We start from the raw sequence: 26552 nt of genomic DNA, 5'->3' as shown, positions 1-26552 counted from the left end.
ATGAATTCATTAATCTCTCGAGCTAGAAAAAAAATGGAATTCTAGAATATATCATCGACGTCATTACCAGCAATGAGCTTAATAGCGCTTCTTTCAGCCAACGTATAATCGCGAAACTAATTAACTAAGTAATCTCGAGATGAAGAGATAACTAAGTTATTTGCTGGGATAGCCTGCAAACGCGCAACGCTTGACAGGCTCTAATGCAACGGTTACTTAAAAAGTGTTAATGTTTGCTTTTACACACACACACACACACACACACACACACACACACACACACACACACACACACACACACACACACACACACACACATATATATATATATATATATATATATATATACACTATACAGTTGGGGCGCAGCGAGAACAATTAAGAAAGTTATGTTAATAATACATACATTTATGTCGTGTATTTTACGATCCGTGAACATCCTTTATGCATTATGAATCTCGCTGCAATGCATTTGGGCCTTTTATGCTTGTAAGCAAGAAAGATCGTACTACTTTACGCAACTGCATGATTTTATAACAAAATGAGATTAAAATTAATATAATTATTAAGTTAGAGATTTAATTTTTTTGTGACTTAGTACACGCCGTATACATTTTATTTATTGGACAAGTATTTTGTCGGCAAAAATATGGTCTCTTGGAAAAGAATAAATATTATTTTATGTTCCTTTTTTATTCTCATGTAAAAGAAAATTGAAACAAGATTTATTTTACAGAGATATAATAATATAATATATTTTTTATTTCTATTTGAAATGCCATAAAAGAAATGAATTATTTTTTAGATTTGTGTATTATATATCTATCTTCTAAACGACAAGGAAAAAAACAAGTAAATGAAGGAAATGCAGTACGTTTTACATACAGAATACATTTTTTTTTTTATATATTAGAAATGTAAAAAATTTGACTATTTATTCGGATGTCTATATAATAGCTTTTTTTAAATGAATAAATGATTTCCATACAAATATGATCGATAATAACTTACAATAAAAACTGATAAAATTGCAGCATTTCCTTTATCTGCTTTGCTTATCCACTGTGTACTTCCAATTTGCGAGGGAGAAGCGAAATTGCACGTCGACGACATGTTATTAGACATTTCCTTCCAATGAGACGCGTGGTATAAACGGCTTTTCAGAAAGCTACCTGTGGCCGAGCAGACGGAAATAGCCGTCAGCCCTCGAAACGATCTAGTTCTGTCTTGCCACATCCTTCCGCGCATGCTGGACAGAACAGTTCATTACTGCCGGTGGATCCGCCCCGACGGATATGGAATTTACAATGACATAGACTATCGATATACGACCAACAACAGCTACTCCGAGTGCAGATTAGTCATCCCGGGTAAGTACCACGAGCATAGAACTATGTTACGTGCGTAGTAATGTAACAAAGTCACCCTAATTGCAATGCCACGTATGTGTATGTTCGTCGCGTATGCTACCAAACGAACCTCGCGTAAATCACTATTACATTAATATTAATTAACGACGCATCGCGATTGCAGTTTCACGAGACGCGTGTCATTTTCAACTCCAATAGTATTAGTACTGTTTCGATATTTTGATTAAATAACTTTGGTGGTGTGGGATATAAATGAAATAAGATATAAGGCAAAATTTTTTTCTCTTTCCCTCCCTCTTTCTCTCTCTCTCTCTCTCTCTTTTCAGAAAAGTTTAAATAATTATTTAATATAAGATGAAATATAAAAAGTATAAGATAATATCGAAGATCATTTAAAGATATTATCTATATTAGGAATTGTTTTAATATCTAATATAAAAGAAAATAAATATTTTAACTACAAATCTATATTTAATTAACACATTTAATTTATTTTTACGAATTTTTATCATTTTATTTATTTTTATTAAAATTGCACTAAATTTTCTTAGAGAAGAAAATGACTTAAATATTGTATTACTTTATGAATAGAAAAATGACACATCTTAAAATTAGCAACTTCTCAGTAGCTCAGCACTTGGAAAGAACGGTTTTGCTCAAGTATCTAAAATTATAGTTGGATACAGATATGAAAATAATTTTGTCGAACCATCAAAATAATTATACAAAACGGTCAAATTAATTAGAGCTAGAATATAAAACTATTTTATCGTCTTGCTTATCATGCTTAAATACAATTATTTTGATGATCAACAAAATTATTTTCAGATCTGTACTGGCTTTTGTTGACATTTTAGCAAAATTTTATTCCAAATAAGCACGAACCGATGAGTTGTTTTATGTATTTGGCGTCGCAACTCTTGATATAAAAAATTTGACGAAAATTACTATATGTATTGTATATTTACACATTATGTATTAATTTTGTGACATTTTTAAGTATATACATAGTGTTGACAAAGTAAGTTAATTAATCTTACTTAGTAGTGGATAACATCTAAATATACTTATGTAAATAATAACTTATTTCAGTTGCACATAAATATCTGAAAATAAGCTTTGCAGAGACAGATTATTATTTCATCGGCATTAATTAACGTCACGTCACGATTGCAATTCACGCAATATACCTATCCCTCATTCAATTTCAATATTGTCGTGATTATTTCAATATTTCGACTGAATAACTCAGGACAAATCCGCTTACTATGAACCCGTTACATTAATAATGATTAACGACGCGCCACGATGCAGTCGATTATGCAATATATACGCGCAGTTTCCGTATTTCCATATCATTTTGTGATCATTCCGATATCCTAATCGGATAACCCAGTGTACATTCGCTACAAAATCCCGTTTCGAAACACCGCGCCTAACGTCATGCGAAAGTTAGGCCGGATGTGCCGATTTGGACGATTGAATCTCACAAAGCCGAATCGGCGAAGATTACTTCGACCAGTCGACACGCAGTTGAGAAATCACAATCTATCGGCAGAGATTTAGCGAGCTCTCCGTAAACACGACGAGCGAAACTTCGCGACGGAATAAAGAACTGCGAAATTCCGCACTCCGAAAAGTTACTCGTCTTTATGCCGGAATACCAACTCGATGTACTCGCGCACACTCGTCGAACGAGATCGATTCTCGGGACGAAACATCCATAAAATACGAGAGAACGCGAACTCTCTTCTTCTTCTTCTTCTTCTTCGTCGTCCTTCTTCGTTTTCTCTCTGTCGTACCTCCGTGGACTCGGAAACTCGGTGAATTCCCGCGACAACCGATTCCCGCTTGTCCGACTCGTCCCGTAGGTCTCGCAGGAGTTTCTCTCTTCTCGCAGACTACTGTCGCTTTATATTCATTCCCAGACTACTGTCCCGAAGAGGACGATGGTAACTGGATGTGTATAGTCGGGCTCATGGGCAAGAGCTCATGGGCAAGAACGGTCATCTGGGACTAGGTTGGGATACATCATGTATCCAACATGTACATTAGCCCTCTCATCGCGCTGATAATTTTTGTTTGCACTGTTTTCGGCCATATCTCGCTTCGTCAATCATTATCGAAGAACAAAGATCTGAATTTTTGAAATGTGGCTACCGTTCTTTGATGTATCCACTTTTAAACCAAGCATACTTAAAAAAACTATGAAATTGCGGAGAAGATAATTTGTAATTTGATGGTATTATTTCTGAAATGTAAATTAATATTCTAATTTAATAACATAACGCGATCACTAAAAGTTCTCACAAAGTTTTTTCATTTGTTAAATTCATAACCATCAAGAGGTCATTCACGTGTAGAAGAAACTTAATAGAGTTTTTACACTTTACATGTGTAAATCGATTTTTAGCTTTCTCTGCTATATCTCGAAAACTATTCAAAATATAAAAACATATTTTATACAAATGTTTTTATACAAAAATTTTATTCAATAATATTTTTTTAGAATAATGAAAAAAAATTTTTTTTTAAATTTTGAAAAATAAGTAATTTTAGAAGCAATTTGTCTGTGGAAAAAGATTATAAAATGGTGTGTTATTTTAATAAATTGTACATTTTTTATTGTACATTAATCGTTAATTATATATATCTGAGGATAAAATTTTTATTAAACTTTGGCTCTCGTTAAGAATTTTTTACATCTATATATACTACAATAATAAGTCGAATATCGTAATAATAATTGAACGATTTGATATTGAACATCTCTGTGGAAAATTACACAATTGTATACAAAATATTTTTTTCATTGGTTTTTTACATGTTAGAAATTAATTCTTGTTAGATTCAAATTAAATCTAAAAGTTCTAATTTAGTTTCTAATTCTCTCTCTCTCTCTCTCTCTCTCTCTCTCTCTCTCTCTCTCTATCGGAATCAGTCCGCGAAAACTTCGTGAAAGTTCACCGCTGCGCAGGTGTAACTGTAAACTTATTTCTGAACTTTATTTCTTGAGATCGGTTTCGATCTGGAATGGAGGGCCCGCTTCGGCAAAGGCACGCCTTTAGGCTGGGTTTCAGACGTCTGTCTCAGAGAACTGCTTGTACAGCACTCCTGGTTCGCAAGACAGGCTTTTGTGTCCATACATGCTGCTTCCCTGGAGTCATTAGTCGTGATCTCTCTTTGAGATATATCGAAATCGCGACCGGAAAATTTGCACTGTTTTATCGAAGTTTCTCTCATCCGTTTCTCGAAGTCCGGAGCGCAACTCAAAAGAATCTCAATATTGATCCCGATTCCCCGCTTATATCTGACAGCCTCAACGAATCAAAGTCCGTCCTGTAATTGGAAACGGCAGCGACTCGTTCGGCTGGAAGATTCACGACTGAATTGCCGTAGGAACACAATTTACGGTGGCGCGCCCGGATGGTGGAAAGAAAAGGGCGGCTATCTTGCCGCCGTGCCGCGCTGGTGTAACTTTGATATTCCGTCCTTGAGCGAGGGAAGATATGCTAACGATCTGTAAAGAGCACGGCGTGGAAACTGAACAGAGATTCAGACTTCGTCGGGATTCGCCGAATAAATTGTGAGCGAAATTAATCATTGTTGTGGTCGCACCGTCGATACATAATATCTGATGCACCGACTTTCAGTGAAAAGAACTTAAATTGTTAATAGTATCAGAAATAAATAAATATGCAATTCGAAAAATTATTTAATTTTTGAGATATGCATTTTTTTAATGTATCAACATGCAGCAAAAAAAATTTAAATTTTATTACTGAAAAAATAAACGAATATATTTAATTTGGAAGATTTTTTTAAACTTTAAAAGGTATGGTTTTTTTATGAACTAATGTGTTAGTAAAATTGGAAATTTAATACCAATTAATAATTTAATGAAATTAATATTAAATAAATATTATTGCAGGATAGTAATAAATATTAGCATAATATTAATTTTAATATAACAGTATAATATTAAGTTGATTATATATTCTCTCGCTAAAGAGATTTATAAAATAATTTTTTTATTGAACTTTTTGCGCAAGCAATTGTGTCGCATTTTTTTTTATTGATATTGTATAATATATCAAGTATATGCAGCTTAAATGAAATCAAAATCTGTGGCACGTAATACCAGATATTCTATTACGCATTATTAAAAGTATTGGCATTTGGTATCCGCTTGGCATTTAATCTCGATTCTTATAATACGATGTTAAAGAAAGTTAAAAGAATCATCGGATAAGAGAGGGGCGGAAACAACTGTCGGAAAATAAATATAACTGCGATAAATCCGAGCGTCGGAGTGAATTTGTCCATCGGCGAGCGAATCGCGGAGCCGAGGAAAAAATAATTTCAGCGCAGACTGCTGTTGACAGTTTTCGTTCGTTAAGGACTGAATTTGTAAGCACTCGATTTCGCGAAACTCGATTTTCTTGTCGAGGCCCGGGGGAAAAAAATAGGACGGAGCTCGCTCTCTTTTTCGCGCGCGACGATTTCGGAGTGACGGAATTATTTCCGCTCGCAGCTAGCCGATAACGAGTTATTGAACTCGAAGGATGGAAATTGTTGTTCGCCGTTCGTGAAGACTGACGTCGCGATACACAAACGAAATGCCGGTAAATGCGAAACATAGTCATCGAGTCTAAGGCGACCAGAAATTAATTAACTCCTTCGAAAACAGTGTCGGACGCTTTGTACGCCAAATACGATCGATTATCTTAGATATTTTTTAAACAAGATCACTTTCAAATTAATCAAACAGTCTGTCGTTAAAATTAAATGTTTCAAGTCTCATTACATATTCTCTGACGTCGTCGTTTCACATTTTGCAGCAACAAACGGAGAGATAAATACTGAAAACTGCGATTAATTGATACGATTACATCAAATATTCTTTATGTTAAAATAACGCTGTATTTTATATTCATTTTTCATACTGGATTATATAGGCGGATATAAAGAGCAAATGTGCAGGCTCGGACAATTTTACCTTCCGTCACTTTTTGCGTTGCTCATCAACGTTTTCATATCACGTATCGGTTTATGTACTCGAAAGTATCAAAGGTGTTCATTAACGTTCGCATTAATAACGCAATTTATATGTAAAATCTCGAAGGAACATATCAAAGGTAAACAAAATTCTTCAGCAAGTCAAACGCTTTTCACTGCTTTACGTTCATTAGTTACGTATTATCACAAGGATGAATCGATACGCTCATTTAGCCACGAAGTCGAAAATTTCTCGGTTTTCAAACATTACGTTTGGATTTAACCTCGGAGTCTGAAGAGCTTATTTTCGCAAAAAGCGTATTATCTTTCGAGCATTTGATTAGCAACATGAATTAATATGTGAGTTTAAAATTGCAAAAATTTGAAAAATATTGTCAAGGAGCTTTCACGACGCTTTACTGTTTCCAGAATTATAAGTACTTTGTTTATTTTCCTTAAAACATTTATTTGCAGCATCATTACAGAAGCAATTGAATATCTAAATAGCCAGCTGCACACCAGAATTACATATGTATATATGAAATGAATATATAAGCTTAATTATTTAACATTTTTATCGTTAAATACTTCTTTCTAGTGGAGAAATGACATTTTACTGTTTATACTCTACTGCTTAAAACTTCCGTAATGATGCTTAAAACTACTTAAAGCACTGGCTATAAAGTACCGGCGTCCGAGGGCAAAGTTCTTTTTCTACATGGTTGACCTAAGCAGATTTTTTCCACGCCGTAAAGAATAAATTATAGTGCACTATGTCAACCGTTCAGCGCGGAAGTACTTAATCAGACTTGTGTTTAGCCAGTTATAAATTATATCTCGAATTAATAAGCCAAATTCAAAGGTAGGAAATGATGAAAAGGATAGATTTGTGCATATACTGGTCTAATTTACGACAAATTCTTGTGACGATCGAATAATTACTATGATGGACAATTTCCATCAAATTATGAGTTTTTTAATTAAATTTTAAAGCTATCAGTTAAAATTTTATTAAATTTATTATAAAAATATATAATAATAACATATAGGTAATGATAAAAATTTTTCATTTTTATGTAATTATCCCTTATTAAAACGTTTTAATATTAATTATACAAGTAGTATTATTGTTGACTTAATACAACGGAAACGTGACTAATACAACCAAGGTACCTAAAAATAGATACCAAATAAGGTTCATTTAATTATTTTATTTTGTTTTTTTAATTCTATTTATGAGAATATTAAAATAAATGAAAATAGAATCTTTATTTCAATCACGCACAAAAATAAATTATATTTTGACATAGTTCCATATTTATAAATAAATAAAAAAATTTTTTAATTGACATATGTTCATGTAAGGCTTGAAGCAAAAATAAATTGAAAATAACGAAGAAACATTGTCTCAATTTTAAAAAGATTATTAATCGTAAAAGCAACACAAAACATTACAAAACGAAATAGAATTTACTTTTAAACATCACAATTATCTTTAATTTGGTCTTTAATTAATCTTTCAATCTTTGAAAAGTTCTAGCTATTGAGTGCAATTTTTATTTCTCAAAAGTTAGCAGCATTGAAAATTGTTATTTTCTGATAAATCTCGCACATAACAAATAAAACATAATAGCCATAATAATGACTGTATAAGTGAATTATTTGGTGACTTCATCATTCTAAAAAAATATAGTTATTCCAAAAAATCGATATATAAATCACATTATCTTTGAAACGTATAGCAAAAACAATACTTTATTTTTACTTGACAAAAAAATTCGATTATTCAGCCCTCGTACAGTTGACAAACTACAATCTCTCTTGCTAACTCGATTCTGTATTAATTCGAAATGGAGTTTCTGCGCCTCCGAATTTAACGCAGGCCGTTCAGTTCTAAGCCCGCGCACGCACGTATGTATATCCCTCCGTTGCCTCCCTCTCTTCCGTGTGCAATAATATTCCATTTGCGCGTACGACGATTATGCGAGCGCAGACAATCAACGTGCGCGCGCTTGCAGCTTCCTCCCGCGGGCGATTATCCCCCGTGCTTTGTGGATCATCTCTCTCTCTCTCTCTCTCTCTCTCTCTCTCTCTCTCTCTCTCTCTCTTCTCTCCTTCTCGCACTATCTTTCGAGATTCGCGTGCGTATCTCCTCGCACCGCAATAACAGCGATGCCGCGTGGCGCGGGATAATAATAAGGAAGGATAAAGCGCCGAGTGTGTGCGAAACTTCTACTGGCGAGAACCAATTAGAGACAGACTACTCAGGAATCTGACAGACTGAGTTACATGGCTTTGTTACATAAATCCTATCTCTGGTGACGAGCGGAGAGAGCGCCAGTGGTGAAGAAAGTTTCTTTCGCAAATAATCTGTGATTCTCCGCGAAACAAGAGCGTAAACCGCGTCGCTCAGATCGGACCAAACCGGACTGAAGAGAGAAAGATTATTATTCTCTCCGTAAAATTTTATTTCGTTATTTTAGCGTGTAAAGGCACTGACGCGAAGCGAGAACTGAAATTGACGAGAGCACTCGCAGTGAGAGACACGTGTGCGTATGGCGATGATGTAACGATATCGTTCGTTGACTTAAGGTAATAACCTTTGCGTATGTATTTGTCTATGTATGTATGTATGCGTGGATATGAAATGGTGGAACATGTTGCATATGCACTTGCATTGGCATGTGACGCGAGAAGAGAGGAATCCATCAAAATTGCATTATTAATTTAATTAAGAAATTATCTAGCTATACGTTTAGAAATAATTAATGATTTAATTTGCAATCATTTAAAAATTGATTTTTATAAAAATTACTTAAAAGATATCTTCTCTGATTTAAGCGCTGAAACTCGATCAAACATTCCGCGTTAAAAATCTCCATCAAAATAATTTGTGAAGAATCTAATGAAAGGTAATTCAATCAAAAAATAATGCAGATAGTAGAGAAAATAAAATAGAATTTATTACTTTAACTTACAAAGTTAAGAAGGGATATGGTTTATAAAATCATTTAATACACATCTATTCACATCTTAATTTAAGGATTAAATCCACCTTAACTCTCTTATCTCTTCAATCATTGATAGAGATGGTAAAATTTAAAATTTGTCACAGCGAAAACTCGGTACACACGATATTCGTGCAATCGATCAGACTCGAGTCGGAGATTATGAGCAAGGAAAAAGAAGCGACGCAATCACGAAAGATTGTCGGCGCTTTAGTAATTTCGCAAGATTAATATTTAATAACCGGAAGGGCCGCGAAGGGAGCTAAATGAGGGCGAGCACCTTTCCCCTTTCTTCTTTCCCCAGACAGATCAGGTTTCTGCGACTCTTTTCCTTCCAGTTGATCCCTCTCGTCGGAGACGTTATCTCCGACAAGGGCTGACATATGCACCCCTATTTCGCTACCACCCGGGGCTGCAACCCTTGACCCACTGTTTTAGACGTGGAAACAATGAAACAACCCGACGGCTTCTCATTTCATCACTAGCTTCTCCGATGAGAAAGCAAAGAGCTTTCCAAGCTCACAGATATACGCGATGCGTTGCTCGCCCTCCCGTTTCGTGCACTGCAATTTCGAGACTCATGACAAGTCTCCGTTCGACGAAAGACCGTCGCTGAGCATTATTGCGGAAACGTTGTAGCGGATATTGAAACACTACCCAGCGATACGCGCGACGTACGACTGTCATAGTTTAGCTTTGAAAAAAGTACACGTATTGACCGCGGTATTATTCCGCCACGAGTCATCATCCTCGAAAAGAGTACGGAGAATACAGCGAATAGAACGATAATTGTACTTTAGTGTGTTGTAAGGGCGATTATACATTTCTGAACAGATCTCGAGAGAAAAAAAGTGATGAGGTGACATCTCTGTACAGCTTCCGACCCTTTTATTGATTATGCATAAAAGAATGTCTCTAAAATATCCCGATCTTAAGTAACTACGAATTCTGACAGGAATTTTGAGATTATTAGAACGAGGATCTGAACTAAAGTATAAATTGTCTTATAAGACATGAAAATATTACGAAATATAATGTCTATAATTTTATATGAAAAATTTTTAAGTAATTAATGAAATTATTGTAACAATATTTATTTATTTAAATTCACATCTTTGTATTTATGCATTTTAAATATTCAAGCGTGTGAAATATTATCTTTTTATACAAGATACAAAATTATTTATCACACACATATGTACATGAAGTATCTTATTTAGAATAATAGGCTGTACAAAAGCTCTCTTAACGAATTAGACAATTAAAGGGAGCATTTAATTTTGAATGCATGAACATCGTTAGTGTAAGTGTTTTCTCATTCCAGTTCTTTCTCGCTCGTTTACAATTTTAGTCCAAATTCGACCTCGAAACAGAAGAGGAGAGAGTAGGGTGCGAATGTCAGTCTCACGTCGAAGCGCGCAAATGTCGAGGCCCATCCCGTTTTCCGTCCCTTCGTGCGGCTTTTGTAAAATGTTGGCAGACCGCACAGCACCGCGAGAACAAGCGTCGCTCGACTATCTCTCACCCCCGTTTCAATTATCTAATTGAAAGTGACGGCACGCCGGCCGTTCGCCCCCCGGTCGTTCTCCGCACGTTCTCCCTCGCGCGCTTTCCGCACAACGATTCTACACTCCAGATGCGCGTAACCTCCGATAAATCGTTCCGCACCTCTGGAGAGGCCTTTCTCTATCTCTCGCCCTTGCTCTTTCTCTCTCTTTCTCTCTTCATGTGCCGGCCAATAACTGTTAAAGATCCCCATCTGCTTTGTTCCCGGGCACGAGCAACCGGGCCGACCAACGAAGGCAATCAAGCCCTTCGGGCTTTGCTGACGCGGGTGTCCGCGGCTCCGCAATTACAACACGCGCCTCGTTACACGCGTGCGTCGCTACGGGGGCGATACGTCTCTCTGCTTGTCTCGGCGCTGGTTTCCCGACAATCGCGTGGGTGTAATCGCCAACGGATAATATCTAGTTCCGGCGTTTCAACGGAACTTAAAGTAGCTCGCAGTCGCAAACGGCTCATTTTCTTATTTGTCCCTCTCCCGTTTGTCGCAATAATGAATTTTGCATAAAAACTAGTTTGTAAGTAAAAGATTGCAGTATCAAGTTTCTTGTTTATTCTATTTTAATACAAAGTCTTTTATTTAATCTAAGATAAATATTAAATTATTGTATAATATTGTGTATGGTTGCAGTTTTTAATATAATTTATTCTAAATTAATATAAAATTGTACTTAATATTTTAGCTTTACTTTATTATAAATTGAACTTTTTTCAAAAGATAAAGAAAGAAGTGATTTCTCTTTATCAAACTAATAAATGAAAATTAAATATAAAGATAGAAGGAGAGAGAGAGAGAGAGAGAGAGAGAGAGAAGATTTATAAATAATGAAAGTAATACGAAGAAGACGTTAAGTAGTTGATAGTACATGATGTAAAATAATGTTTTGCAATAATAAGGGCAAGTGAAAAAGTCCATAATTTTAATTTCACTTTACATTAAAATATTATATATATATATATTTTTTTTTTTAATTTAAAGTAAAATTAAAATTATGGACTATATATATATCTTTAATACCATATTCTCGTCAGATTTATAGTATGAAGGAAAACTAATATAGTTAGAAGAACTTTTTTCAGAAGGGATTTAGAATTTTCAAACCCCTAGGAATCACGAAGCTCCACACACACTATCGATTACCATTATCGTATCGAGGTGCGGGTTGATTTCCGCTAGGCTATGCGAAAAACTTTCTTACCACCGACTTCTCAAGGAGCAAGTAGAAAAGGGTCGTTTTCGCTACGTGTTAACGACATACCGCGAGTTTGATTCTACAACGTGAATACATGCATGGACTATTTTTAAACGGGGTTCAGAAAATCTGACATTATTACATCGAAAAATTGGATGAGAGAGAGACAGAGAAATTTGTAGCTTAAAAAATTATTAAATATTTAATATCCAGACACTCAAATTTATATTTATATTTTTATTTAATTAAAGAAATTAAAGATATATTCATAACAAATTCAGAGACTAATATTATGTCGAGAAAATTATTTAAGAGAATATTTTAGTATTTTTTAATGGAAACGATATTAAAACAAATTTTTTTGCAAGAATATCCGTTTTCTCCATGACATATGTCATGCAGGATTGGCAGGATGAAAATTGAATCAATGACAAAATTAAAATGTATCATTTTTAATAATATTTTGGTTATGGAATAAATGTCATTTTTTAATAATTTTACAGTAACCATTATATTTCTGTCATTTTAGAAAATTATATCATACTTTGGACACGTTTTTATTAAATACACACGCCATTAAGTAGAATTATAGTATAATACTTTATCTTTGCAAAGAGAGATAAAGTAATATAAAAAATATAAAAAAAAATTGTTTTATAACGCCTAAACATAATTACGAGAAGCAACGAGTGGGCATTGAAATTAAACTTTATAAAGTGGTTGTTTAAACGCCGTAAACTAAGAAACTCTAAGAAACTTTTCTTTTACTGTAATGCGCCGTTACCCTTGTAAGGGCCAAAGTAACCCCATCCGACGTTACACATACGTGTCGTCGACGAAGAGGATAGTTTCGCCTGCCAGCCTAAGAGCCGGCATAAAAATTCGTGTCAGGCCACGCCGCGTCGGCCGTAACAAGAAGACAACCGTCGGCAAGAGAGACCGTGAGTAATCAAGGAACTCCGCGGAAAGATAAGATAAGAGAAGGAAAGAGGAAAGGAAAGAAGAAGCGCCGAGCACTTCGCGAGTCGGCTCGCATTAGATACTTTTCTCCTAAACTCGCTAAAAGCGAGCCGGCCACGAAACGACGAGACAGCTCTTTCTCTCCTCTGCTCGTCCGTCGTATATCCGTAAACGAAACGGCAAAGCGAACGGAGATGGAGGAGGCGAGCATTGCAGGCGCGCAAACCGACGGCCGTTATACGTATATATACATCCTCGAAGGAAGCATACGTGCTGTTCGCGTTTTAACAGACAGGACGAAGCCCCGACGTTTTCGTGACGTCGACTAAAATAATCTGCCCGCTCGATTCGCGAGGGAGTACCGCGGTGTTTCCGAGATTAGATTTGCTACTCGTATTCGAGAAAGAAAGAGCGAAAATGAGAATGAAAGAGAAAGAGAGAGAGAGAGAGAATTCGCTTTTCGCGGAGTTGGCGCGATAGAACTGATTTTTATTAAATTCGTCCGCGATACAATTCCGCTTCGACGGCAAGATTTATCTTCTTATAGGTAAAGAAGATATTTCCGTTCTGTTACTCTTTTCTGGCAAGGATAGAACGCGCCAGGAAGAGTAAAGTCTTGCTCTCGAATCTTGAGCTTGAGAAGACACTCTGATGAGAAATAAACTTGAAGTTATATTATAAAATGTAAAAGGAAGATAAATGGAATTAACGGAATTAGCAGTAAAATATATTACTATTTATTGCCAGGATAAACGTACTACAATATTTTATATTATCAAGATTAAGATTAATTGTTGACAATTTATTTTTATTAATGCTCCACATTAATTAACATGGCACTTTTGAACATTCAAAGATACAATTCTGCAAATGGACAGATACGAAGAATAAAATTAAATAAAGTTGCGATAAGTTATTTAATTGTTGTTGGATGAAATTAAGGTTTAAATTAATAGGTTGACAAGAATTTTCTGCAAATTGCGGAGTGAAAAATTTTTTAATTTAATTCCTAGTAAATTAAATGTATCTGCATGATATCCGTACGATGAAATAAACAAGGCTGAAAATTCGAACGTGCTTATATTTGATGCAACAAAAATTGCCATCGTTGATATAATATTTCTTATCTTTATACATCCGTATAAATTTAATCACATCGTCAATAACGGAATACGTTAAATAAGCGAATATTGATACGATTGAATATCGAGTCTGGCTGAAAGTTTAAACGAACGTACAATTTATCGCGATTATATTTATTTAATAAACGATACGTATATGTTATTTCCAACATTCTACAGCTTCCAGCATAAAATCAGAGATACGCGGGAAGTAGTTACAAAGAGAAAAATTGAAAAGGGAAGAAACGATTTAGTCGTTATGTATGATAGTAACCAGAGGTCGTGGAAAAATCGATGGTTTATATGCACTCAGGTCGCACGGATTGTAATCGTTAAATGTGAACAACGGCTCAACGTTCCTTCCTATAAATCCTGTGCGCCATTTGCAGTAAAGAATCACATGGCTGTTGGCGGACAAATGTTTACGGGTCTGTGTGTCTGTATCAGGTGCCAATTTCGAGGCGCATGGAACCGGTTTCACAACGGATTAACCCACTTTAATCTTTCCCGCCTTTATTATTCCTATTATAAATCTCTATTACAATCCCCGCGTACAAAAATGACCAGCGTTTATTACGTTACGGCCGTCACACGTCACACGTTTCACTTTTCGTCGCCTATACAAACGTTGTATTTTTCTATTAACGATATATTTTATTATATTTGCCCGCAGAAAGCTGCCGCCGTGAGTTATCATAAAATACACTGCGAATAAATAAATTTCACAGACGACACAGATAATAATTAATTTCTTCGTCATTTACCGAGTTTAAAAAATCGTATCAAAGGCAAATAGATATCCTTTTCTTTTAACTGAAAATAATTACATTGATTAACGAGAGCGAAGTATTTCTCAGTAATTTTTGTCAATGATACCAGTATATTACATTCTTATTTTAATTTAATTTTTTCTTATTAAATTGGTTTTTCTTATTTTAGTAATTTTGCAAATTATGTTAAAGTTTTTACTTATTAATAATTCTCTCTGAAAAAAATGTAGAGAAGGTAAAATATTTCTTCTTTTTTAATTTAGTATTTTACAAAATATACAATTGTGATGGCTAATCTAAAGCCAATATTTGTTGTATGCTATCTAATCGCATTAATTGCTTTATTAGTGCTTTGGTGATAGATAAACCCTTTTTTTCCTTCAATAAATCATTAGTTTAATTGGTTACAAACGTAGCAGCAACGTAATTATCTAACGTATTAAACTCACATAATGCGTAAATAACGCAAACTCATTTCGCACAAATTTTTTCTTAACATTCGCGAAGAATCGCAATAAAATTAGCAGAGTTTTTGCACGATGTTTCACTGTAACCACGATTTAGCACAAATAATTAATTTCTGTGCGCCATTTTCAGATACAATAACTACCTTTCAAAGACTGCTCATGCAATGAAACGGAAACTAATGCAATCAAATGTATCGTTTTGCCGGTGAAAAAAAAAGAGAAAAATATTTTACGAATTGTCAAATTTTTCATCGCATCATCGCATCATCGTTTTTTTTCCATTTTACCTCTGACGCCTCCGTCTCATGCATATTCTGGCAAAATCAGCCACGCAGAGCGAGAAATGTGAATTCGAGAGCGAGTTATTTTCAATGTGATATTTTAGCGAGGGTTCCACCGGGGGACAGACAAGCCGCGTAAAAAGTTAGTAAGGCATGAAACAAGAGATAAGAATAGAAAAAACGGCACGGCACGGTGCGAGAGCGAGGGCGACGCGAAAATACGTACTTCCTGAAGCGAAATATATCACGTTTAAAAATACGTAATCGCAGGAGTTCCGGGAAAGCACGTACTCGTTATGCAACTGCGTATCACCGCGAAATTTCCGCCAACGTACAACCCGACGACGGCGCAGCCGTGCGTCATGATCTGATTTGTCGAGAGAATCGACTCGATCGCTCTCAGAATAAACGACTCTAACGCTACCACGTCTACCCGTGATAATCTAAACCCGTCGAAATGCTCGACCTCGCTGTTATAACGACTTCAACATTCGGACGCTCAAATAAAATTACCGAAGTAAGCTCGAAACGAATTAATTCATTTTACAATTTCTCTTATTTTTATAACATTATTTTGCAATTTGGAATTTAATATATAGATAATACATGAAAATGTGTATAATAATCTGAAAGTTATAGAATGCATTCTAATTCTGATATTCATTTTTAAATTGTATAATGTACTTGATACAAATTATTAATAATTTATTAAACATTGATAATTATAAGTTGTTTATTTGAAAATGAAAATTTTCAATTTTACAAATTTTTCCAAATCCTTTATTGTTTACTTTACACTTGCACTTTATGAAAATTCCAATTTCGAAGCTGCTTACATTAATTGTAAGGTAAACATTCGTATAACATACAATTGTTAATAGGCATTGAACCAACATATTAAATAACAGATTAAATTATGAACTCTTCGCGTAAAAAAAAGGTGATGTTTAGAATATTAACTTGCATTCTAATTAATTGTGACAATTGATTTATTATTGATTGCAAAAAAACGAATGGAAGAGAAGTACAGTTGCATCCCTTCATACCACTAGTCATAAATGACTTAATAAATGTGTTAGATATTTTAATATGAATTTTATTATAAAATTCTAATATCGTGTAACGACAATAAGATATCACAAATGGTTGTTGTAATAATTCTGCAATGCTATCGAAAGATCAGAAAATGAAAAATAGTGCTTGGCGAGGAACTGATCTGAGCCAATGATGTGTTGATAAAGTGTTGTGTGTCGTCTCTCTCTCCCTCTCTCTCTTTCTCTCTGTGACACAAAATATTTGCTAAAACACCTAAATGTTGGGTGTTCATGGCGATACCTTCAATTTCTAGTGCGCTTGTTTCCGGTTCACCCGGTGTGTATTCAGCGGACAGCGCGCAGGAAATGTCGAGTGCAATTCGAGGATTGGGCCTGTGGAAAAAAGCTCGCCGACGAATATTTGCGAAGCGCGTTTCCGTGTGCTTTTACGGTGATCAGCCCCGGCTTTCGTCGTGCCATGCCGCATTGGGATGAAAGCCGCAACCCTTTGCGTACCAGCGGGACATTTCTGACCCAACTGTCAGAAAATACCGCGAGACATATGTGACTCGTAAAGTTTTCTTCGAAAAATTTTCATATATATTATTTTATCTTTATTCTTTTATTTATTATTCTCTTTTTATATGGAGAGAAAAATCGCTAATATCGACATATTATTTTTCTTTTTGAATTGTATTCTCAAACAAAAATTAAAAATAAAATTTTGAAAATACAAACTAGAACGTTTTCTATCGCATGATATGACAGATTTCATATAACATTTATTTCGAAATACACATTAATTATCGGTATATTATTTCAAAGTCTGATGGCGAATAAATTTTCTCGTCGTATATACATTTCTAAAGTAGCAAGCAAATCTAAAATGGATAAATCCTATGAAACGGATAAATCTTTACAAGCTTCATGGAGACACGAATAGACTGTTTCGTAAAGTGTTGAACACGAAACTCTCACGTGGGTGAGTTGCAAGTACAACTGAGGTGTGAGATCGACGAAAAGGCCCGGAGGATAGCTCGTAGCAAACTTTGTCTCGTCCCTGTCTAAACAATTCTCTTGATTTACCGCGACGCGTGACGCTTTCTATTTTCGCCGTCAACGTCGATTTAACATACAAAGTTTAATTGACGAAGAAGCATCAGACCTCTTGTCGCGAAACAAGTCCATTCACAGAAATAGTCTTTCGTCCTTTCGCAAATTTACTTTATCGTGCTTTCACGAATACATAATTCATCACAATTGCTTTCGTACGCATGAAACGTACACTGGCATTGCATTATAATTCGCCAATACAGCTGTACCAAACGAGTCTGCTCTGCTGTATGCATTTACTTGACTCGATACTCGTTCAATGCATCAGCAACTAAAGCAACGGCCGAACTAAAGCACGTTAAAATGCTATTTTTTCAATTCTGCTTTGCGAAATTTTCAGGCTTTTGATGTTTCGATCAGTTTGATGTTAACTGCATTTATAGTGATAATCTTTTAAAAATATTTAAAATGTTACAAATTTTATAATACTTTATTTAAGTTTTTATAATGAAAAATATTCTATCTATTTTTATCTTAATTAGGGTAAAAAATTTTAGAAGTAGAGTAATAACGATATATGTAAACGTGAACTCTTTGCCAACTAGAGCACTTTATACACACATACACACACACACACAACATACATCTTGGTATTGGTCGCGACTTGTATCCTATTCCTTTAATATCGCGATCCTCTTTTACAAACGTACTAGCATACGAGAGATACATACAGATTTTATATTATCGACTTCATATTCGCGACGAAATATTTGCCTTGTGGCTCTGTTCGATTTCCTCGATAAAAATAATACGTTCTTCAATATTTTTGCTACCGTATACAATCCGATGCATGTGCAATTTGCCATAGGTGTAATTTTATGCGTTACAAACGTCCTATCAAAGTATTAATAGATCGACGCCCGCGGATATACAACGAGATGAAAAGAGAACAATGCACGGACATAACATCGACAGTTCTTTCTACAACGTAGTCTAATCGGAAAGCAGTTAATTAATTAATTAATTTCGAAACCGATTCGCAATCACGCGATAATTAATATCGATTGTCATACGTACCCGCAATAGAGCTCTAATTTGCTGTTCTTGCCAAAATTCACTATGCGATAATCGAGCTCAAAGCTGTGCATTACTACACGTGGACGATTATTTTACGTAATATCCCGCTTCATAGAACGGTGAATACGTCCGGATCGCTATTTGATTTCAAGAATTTCTAGCCGCATGCATGTTATCTTTACGTTACAAACAAAATTGAATATTGTACAATCATGTACATCGTTGAATGCATTTATTACATTTGAAATGTAAAAGACGTAAATAATTGCATCTTTCTACTATTGAGATTAGTTTTTCAAAAATTTCGGTGATAAAAATTAAGACTGTAGATCAAGTAAATCTTTTTACTTGATCTGTAGGAAAAGATTGACGCGAAATGTCGCGATTCTTGGAACGTTGTGCACATACATACACATCAGGCATAAAATACTTAAACTTTACGAGCCATGGGAGGGTGCATATCTACTCCGGAGTAAGTCCCATTTTCCTACTCATTTCACGCAATTCCAAGTAATGAGATTAGCAAGTGCTTGCGCTCGAGTTTTGTTTCCGCGTTATCTCGTTTCGTGCGAGCGACTTGGGCTAATTACACCGCCGCTCCTTGAGTACGCTAATCACAAGAAAATTGGCACAAGTGCCCGTTGTCAACGTCGGCTTGGGACGCATCGAGTTGCTCGTGCAGCGCGAGAAGCACGACTCGTGTGGGAACTTTCAGCGCATCATTATCGCCGGCGTCATTATCGCGAAACGCAATTTGCCGTTATGCCTTTTAGCGTCTCGCGAACGCCAGAGAGAGGATACGATCGCGAAATTTTACAGCGTATATTAAAAGCGCGCCGATAATGCTCGCGAGTCCATAACTACGTGACGTGCGATATGCATAATGCCATCATTTTAATAGCCGCGCGCCGTCACCTTCATTTTGCTCATTGTAACGCGAGCTCATCATAACCCCCGATCTCCCCCCGCGTCCTCCCCCGATTGCCCGATAAATATATTAGAGCATACGCGCCTGAAATGAATATTTAGTGGCGGCAAAATGCGCTTAGCCGGAAATGTTATTTTGGATCCGTAAATCGATTAAGCTCTTCGACCTGTTAATTAACGCGCGAAGATTGATATTGGGATTGGTGAAGCGAGACTTATGCGTATCTATTGGTCAAATGAGATCAAATGATAATAGTCTTCTTCGCGAAGGAACAAAAGCCGCGACCTATACAATTCATTTGTGTATAATTTAAATGTAATTTTTATTTTAGACAATTTTAGAAAAATAACTATTTTTAATTAACGTATATTTTGCATTTTTTAATTGCAAAAGAATTGAAGAGTGTATTATAAATATGAACGATTATAATCAATTCTTTATTTTATCGAGAAGGTCTAGAAATACGAAGATAAAATTTTTTGTTTTCGATTAGATTCTTTATATCAATTTTCAAAACCATCAATCTTTAATAAGTAGTGTAGTGTAGAAAATTATTTTATTATTTTACAGTATTGGCTTGACTCTCCGTTTGTTTGACCGTCTGCAAAATTTTTCAGAAACGGTTGATCTTTTCAAATGTCTTTGTCTTTACCAATAAATATCCAAAGATCTTAAACATGAGTCAAATCAGTTAAGTATAAAGAGGTTGAAAGTCAACAGCAATAAATTTTCAACAACGTTTTTCACAGCGGTTTTACCAGCGGTTTTACGGTTGCAAATGATTTATTTCTTATATACAACGCAATCTACTATAACTTTTTTTCTTGATTAATGATACCGCATTTATTTGACATTTTCACACGTTGTAAAAAACACCATCTAATATTTTGACGGCGTAAAAGCGACATGAAAATGTGTAACTCAGACAGCAGGCATTCAAGCATACGCGGGATGCCGAACGTTCATCGCGATCTAAAAAAGCGCCGCCCTATCCGAAAGACACGTGTTTCTAATATCTCATACTCTTGAGCCATCTTCTTAAGCAGATATATTTATATACCTAGTATGTTTTATTGCATTGCCCTGAGTCGTTTCTGGCATTACATCCTTTGCCCTGGTGTAAGTTGACGCGCTTTCCTTTTACTTATCTCCCTCTCGATGTTTCTCGTAGGAACGGATCGATATAGAAACTAACAAGACTTTCAAATCCTCTTAATTGCCAACGGAAGTGGCAAAATGATTTTGTTCAAATATTGCATTACGTAGGATATTATAATTCTTATATTGGTCACGGTTAACATGGAATAAATAAATTAATTGCGTTTGTTTTCAAAGAAAATTTAATCCTAATAATAATAATCCAATTTAATAATAAATCTTTTGCAATTAGAAAAATTTTGTTGAAAAATTTTTGACCTTTTTTTTCAGTCAACTGCTTTGATTCATCACACTAAAAAATGAATTCTTAAAGAAATGCATAAATGCTTTAATCTAAGAATATTTTATGCTTAGAATAGCGCCAAGAATAAATAATCTTTGATTAAGAATAAATTATTCTTAAAACAAAGCGGAAAGATATTCTTAATTGAAAATGAATTTTATTTAAAAAATAGATATCCTGGGATAAGTCCTAGGATATCCATTAGCGAAAACAAAATTTGGAAAAGTCAAACCGTCTGAGAAAGCTTGCAGATAAACAGATAAACGGATGATCAGACCAACACTATAAAATTATAAACTAGTTTGCTACACTGTACTACTTAATAATTCATAATTACTGCTCTTACAGCAAAAATATATAAAATTTATGTTCATATACTATCTACATTTATACAAATGATAATATTTTTCATGTAAAATACGAGCGTGTAACACTGCATTTTGATTGCTCATTCTCATTAATAATTTTCATTTCTAAAAATTATTCTCTCGTTCTGATTATGCTCCTGCTGGGAATTTTCAGATATCGTACTACTTTCCATCTCAAAAAGTCTGGTCCGCTCCTGATACCCTTCCTCCCGGAGTTTTGCTCTCTACTTTACGAATTTCTTCGCTGCTTGTACATTTTTCAACACGCTTCTTCCTTCTTCCTAACACTTTCCCCGCTCTTCGTTTTGATTCAAGCTGCGTTACATGGGGCGGCTGGCTCTCCGGGGACGTCAAAGAAGAGCGGGTCGACAACGTCCTAATCATGACTCGATCTCTTGTGGAGGAAGTCGTAAAGACATTCCAGTCCCCGGTTCGCGATGGTGATATCCGATATGTCGCAGTTTCCTCTCTCCATTCGCCGCCCTTCCGAGCTCTTGCGTGATCTCGATTGTGTGATCGTCGCTAATGCGTTTACACCAACCGTCGCCAGGAGCTGTCCCCTCGCGAATTGACGGTATGTCGTTATCGCTATTGCTAGATTTCATCTTTGTGCGATGTATGGAGGAAGAAAAGAAATTTAAATCTTTTTTATCTATATATATTCGTAACTGGTTGGGACACGACAATGCGTCAACGATAATACATAATTAACAGTGCGAAACTGTTGCGGAATGTTACCAAAGATATCCCGTTATTTTTATTGAAGTAAATGCATATAGAATAAATTGAAAAACAAAGTTTTGTTATTTAGCTATATTACGTGAATATTTTCGCTGAATGTAATAAAAAAATCTATAGAAATAAAAAAAACAAAATAGTAATAGAATAACAGAACACTAGGCTGAGAAGAGTCGTTAATCAATATTCGTAAATATGTAAATACTTTTTAAACAGACGCGCGGTAGCGTTTCATTGTAATAAGGTTTTTTGTTACTATAAACAATGGAAGCAGAATTGAATGATTGACATCTAGAAATTTTGCAATTGAACCCAATGAAACATAAACGAAACATAGGGACAACTCCGCCCAACTGTTTCGCTTGTCAATGAGTTGTACCCTCTGTATTTCCCTAACCACTTGTAGTGGATCATAGATCGCGCGCGACCCTCTTCCAGGATATCGACGAGGGGAAGAGCATCCAAATCGCGTCTTAATCTACTCGAGGAAACGCCGAAGCTCTGTCGCTTCCCGTGATCCGAGTTCTTAGGGAGGAGAGAACGGTAGTCAGGAATCCGCCGTGAGAAAGAGAGACGGAGAAGAGGCGGGACCCTTCATCCGCGAGGACTAAGCCGGGGTTTGATCCCTCACACGTAAAACTAAGTCTCGAAATAATTCAATAACAGCATTAGCAGGCAACGCCCCCGTCCCTGGTAGGGACGGAACGTGCCGTGCTCGTGTATCCCTCAATATATAAGCCAGCCCAGGACTCGTGTCCTGTACGAGGAGGTGAATTAGTGCCAGCCGCTCCTCATCGGTCCGTCCTCTCTTCCACCGTTTGCAAGATAGATCTGATGCTAATACCAGCCGACTAATTGCATCCCCGTAAGAGCGCAGCCTTGACGAGCAACGCCACCCGTTCGCTCGTTCTTTGAGGGGAATTGGTTCCGGTTATCGAAGATCGTCGTCCTTTTTACAGACATCAAAAATACACGACCTTAATTTTAATGACAGATTCTTCGACCGATCGATTCCTTTCTCTTGACCGAAATAGCATAGTGTCCAATAGTTATTGAATTATTAGTAACAAAGGATTTCTCATAAGCTTCCAAGGTATAATTAGATAGCTAAATCTTTTAAAGCTCAAGCTTCAATCTGTTATTATTAATCTTAATGAAGACAGCTAATAATATTTAATATTCTTAGGAGTGTGTATTTATAATCAGGTTTCTGCTGAAGAGAAAATTCAACTAAAATCAGTCTTAAGATATGATACGATCTAACAAAAAGATCTTGAGAGTTAATTTTTTTGTTTTTTTGTGATTCAAGTAAAGAACTCAAAAAAAATTTATCCCTTCGAACACGACTTGAGTTTTATTTCTCGCAATTTAATTCGATTTTTGATAGAATATTATGTATGTTAATAGCTTTTAAATTTTATAACATTTTTTTGGACCTAGTTGGAAAAAAGAACGATTGCTTATGAACAATCTGACTCAAAACTTAAAAATAAAGTTAAGAATTATAAAATACTATCTTTTATTATATTTTTGTATTTTGAAAAGTACTGCTAATTTCCTTACATTTTATTGATTTAATAAGATAATAATAATTTGTTTGAGCGAGAAGAAAATATAAACGCGTGGTAGGGTATAGGTAAGGAGGGTGTAGAAGATTAGTATAGGGTGTGGATGAATGAGTGGTTAAGGAATTATTGTAAACCAAGTCCCTTTCTCGGCAATGTAAGCTTGAAGAGAAATAAACTATAAATTATATATAATAATTTGTTTGAGATTATTTTTGTTTTAATCCATTTTTCCAAACTTGACATGAATAAGTAAGATATTAGCGATAAATTTATTCATTTTGTTTCTAAACTTGTTCCAGTTTTTTTTGTTAACACGATATATTAATTAATTTAATTTGAAATTAGTTTAATTTTAAACGTATCTTGTATCGAACTTATGACAAATCTTTTGTTATTTAAATATAATGTATTCATCACTCTCGGATTAAAAGTATGAATCGCTAAATGCACATCCGATAAATTATAAAGCTTCGGATTTTTTTTGCATTATATTTGCAATCACTTCAATGAGATCTAACTATAATATAAAATAATATAATGCATGATATAGGCAATTAACAGAGGTACAATAAATTTAAAAGAAAATGAAGAAAGCCTAAGAGATTCAACACAATCACAACTTCATCATTACATGTTATATGTGAATGACATATCTTTTAACATATTGTTGAGAGATAGATCTTCGTGAAAATTGTTAAGTAACGAGGAGACATATATCGATCATGTATTAAAAATTAATTTAAAAATTCAAAGAAATACAATAGACATGTCATACATTTATTTTATAATTATTATACATTAAAAATTTCAGACCAAATTAGTTTGTTCCGTTATATATATATATATATATATATATATACATACATATATATATGTATATATATTTTATAAACATAATTAAAAGAATAATAGCAAATATTTAATTGTCAGACGTTTTAACTAATTTATTTTATTATTAAAATAAATAAATAAATTTGTTAATTAGTTTGTTTAATAGAAAGACACGCTGATAATTATTAATTATATTTGTTCTCATAGTAAGCTTTACTTTTTTATTTAATTTTTGTTTTTTAAATCTATTTATTTTTATTTAATAGTCACTTGATTTTATATTATTTGAAACAAAAGCATTTAATAAGAGAACTCATGTTTATATAATAATTGCATTCTACAATAATCATGCAATATTTTAATGGCTTTAGATAATTCAAGGGAGTAATTTGCAGTGCTTTTTACAATCAGCTGAGTACACTTCAATCTTTAATTAAAATGTGGCTATTGAATTATCTGTATCTCACGATAAAACTTCATTCTGTATATCCTGATGTGTTTTTTGATAGGAGATTCATATAATACAGTCTTCAATCAACGACTGCTATCTTGAATTATGCTAACTTATGCTCGAAGCGAATAAATTGCAAGGAATTTCAGGAAGTTAGAACACTTTGTATATATGTAACATGAAATTTTGGGACGCAACGTGGTTTACAATTTGTGTTGCAAAGGCTGCTTGGAACGGAAGACTACGCGGAAATATTTATCCAAGTACAGATTCTCTTAAATAAATTTAAGGTCGATTTTTGTAGAATGAATTTAACGAAAGTTCCCATTTTCTTTCTCAAATATTTCAAAATTAATTTAATAAATAATTTCTTTAGAAAATTCTTAAAAAAATTTTATTATAAATAAAAATAAACTAATTTGTAATAATATATGCTAAATATTTTTTTTAAATCACTCTAAGTACGCTTAACCAATAGTAACAATTTGTTTGAAATTTTTCATATTAATTAAAATATTTTTTTCAAAGGTAACTGTTTTAATTCTAAAAAAAATATAGCGAAAGAATATATTTCTATATTTAATATGCATTAATTGCATAATTATTACGACGTAAAGTCAGATCTTATTTAATCAATTAAAGTATATCAATTACGCGTCATGTTTATTTTTCTAAAAGCCACAAAAGTATGATACGCCCTTGTATCTCTTACACACTTTTAAAACGCGAGAATGAGCAATCATCTGTTGCATTAAAATTGACTGCGCATTAATATCATGTCCCCGTGCATTCTCCTCGATAATGCATTATCGCATTAATGAAGGAGCATCGTTTGCATCTTCTTTTCATAATATCCATTATCGATATATTCGGTGACAGCAGTCACACCGGCGGGTTATTAACGACCTGGGGCATTAATTTTCGCAACTCGAAAATCGCACGAAATTTTTCAGTACAGGCGCCGCCGTTTTGCCGCTTAGAGATAACTCGAAATATATTCGATGCTCCATAAAAATGCGTATCCACGTAGAAATATGAAGGCGCGCGCGCTCGCTTGCTCGTTCGATCGCGTAACGCCGCGTCGGAATTCACCGACAATATGTATTGTAAGTATACTGTCAGCCAGCCACCGCGAACCCGCAATAAATCCGGGAAATGCCTGTAGCCTAGAATTTCCACATAATACATCCCGAGCAACATCGCGGCGAGACGTATCGGAATTATAATACGTCTCTCTCGTTCGTTGCGGTGTAGGCGCGGCCGCGGTCTGCATGTGAGCCTCACGTTCAACATCCGCGGAATTATTTCTGTTAACGTTACGTGCATAAATTT

The 26552-nt window shown here is 34.7% G+C and overlaps 1 protein-coding gene across 1 annotated transcript; it reads left to right on the top strand.

Moving 5' to 3' along the window:
* The first annotated feature begins 865 nt into the window (after positions 1-865).
* Positions 866-4913, top strand: LOC113003918. The gene is made up of 3 exons (XM_039445827.1): positions 866-870; positions 1165-1370; positions 4387-4913. The coding sequence occupies exons 1-3, from the start codon at positions 866-868 to the stop codon at positions 4713-4715; spliced, it is 540 nt and encodes a 179-aa protein (XP_039301761.1). The 3' UTR covers positions 4716-4913.
* Positions 4914-26552: the final 21639 nt, after the last annotated feature.

Source organism: Solenopsis invicta, chromosome 2 (assembly GCF_016802725.1).
Source record: "Solenopsis invicta isolate M01_SB chromosome 2, UNIL_Sinv_3.0, whole genome shotgun sequence".
NCBI lineage: Eukaryota > Metazoa > Arthropoda > Insecta > Hymenoptera > Formicidae > Solenopsis > Solenopsis invicta.
The sequence above is the reverse complement of the archived record's forward strand: the minus strand, read 5'-3'. Positions and strand labels throughout refer to the sequence as shown.

Coding starts and splice junctions, on each gene's coding strand:
- LOC113003918 (XM_039445827.1), top strand. Junction 1,371..4,386: donor GTGCAGATTAGTCATCCCGG/GTAAGTACCACG, acceptor TTATTTCTTGAG/ATCGGTTTCGATCTGGAATG.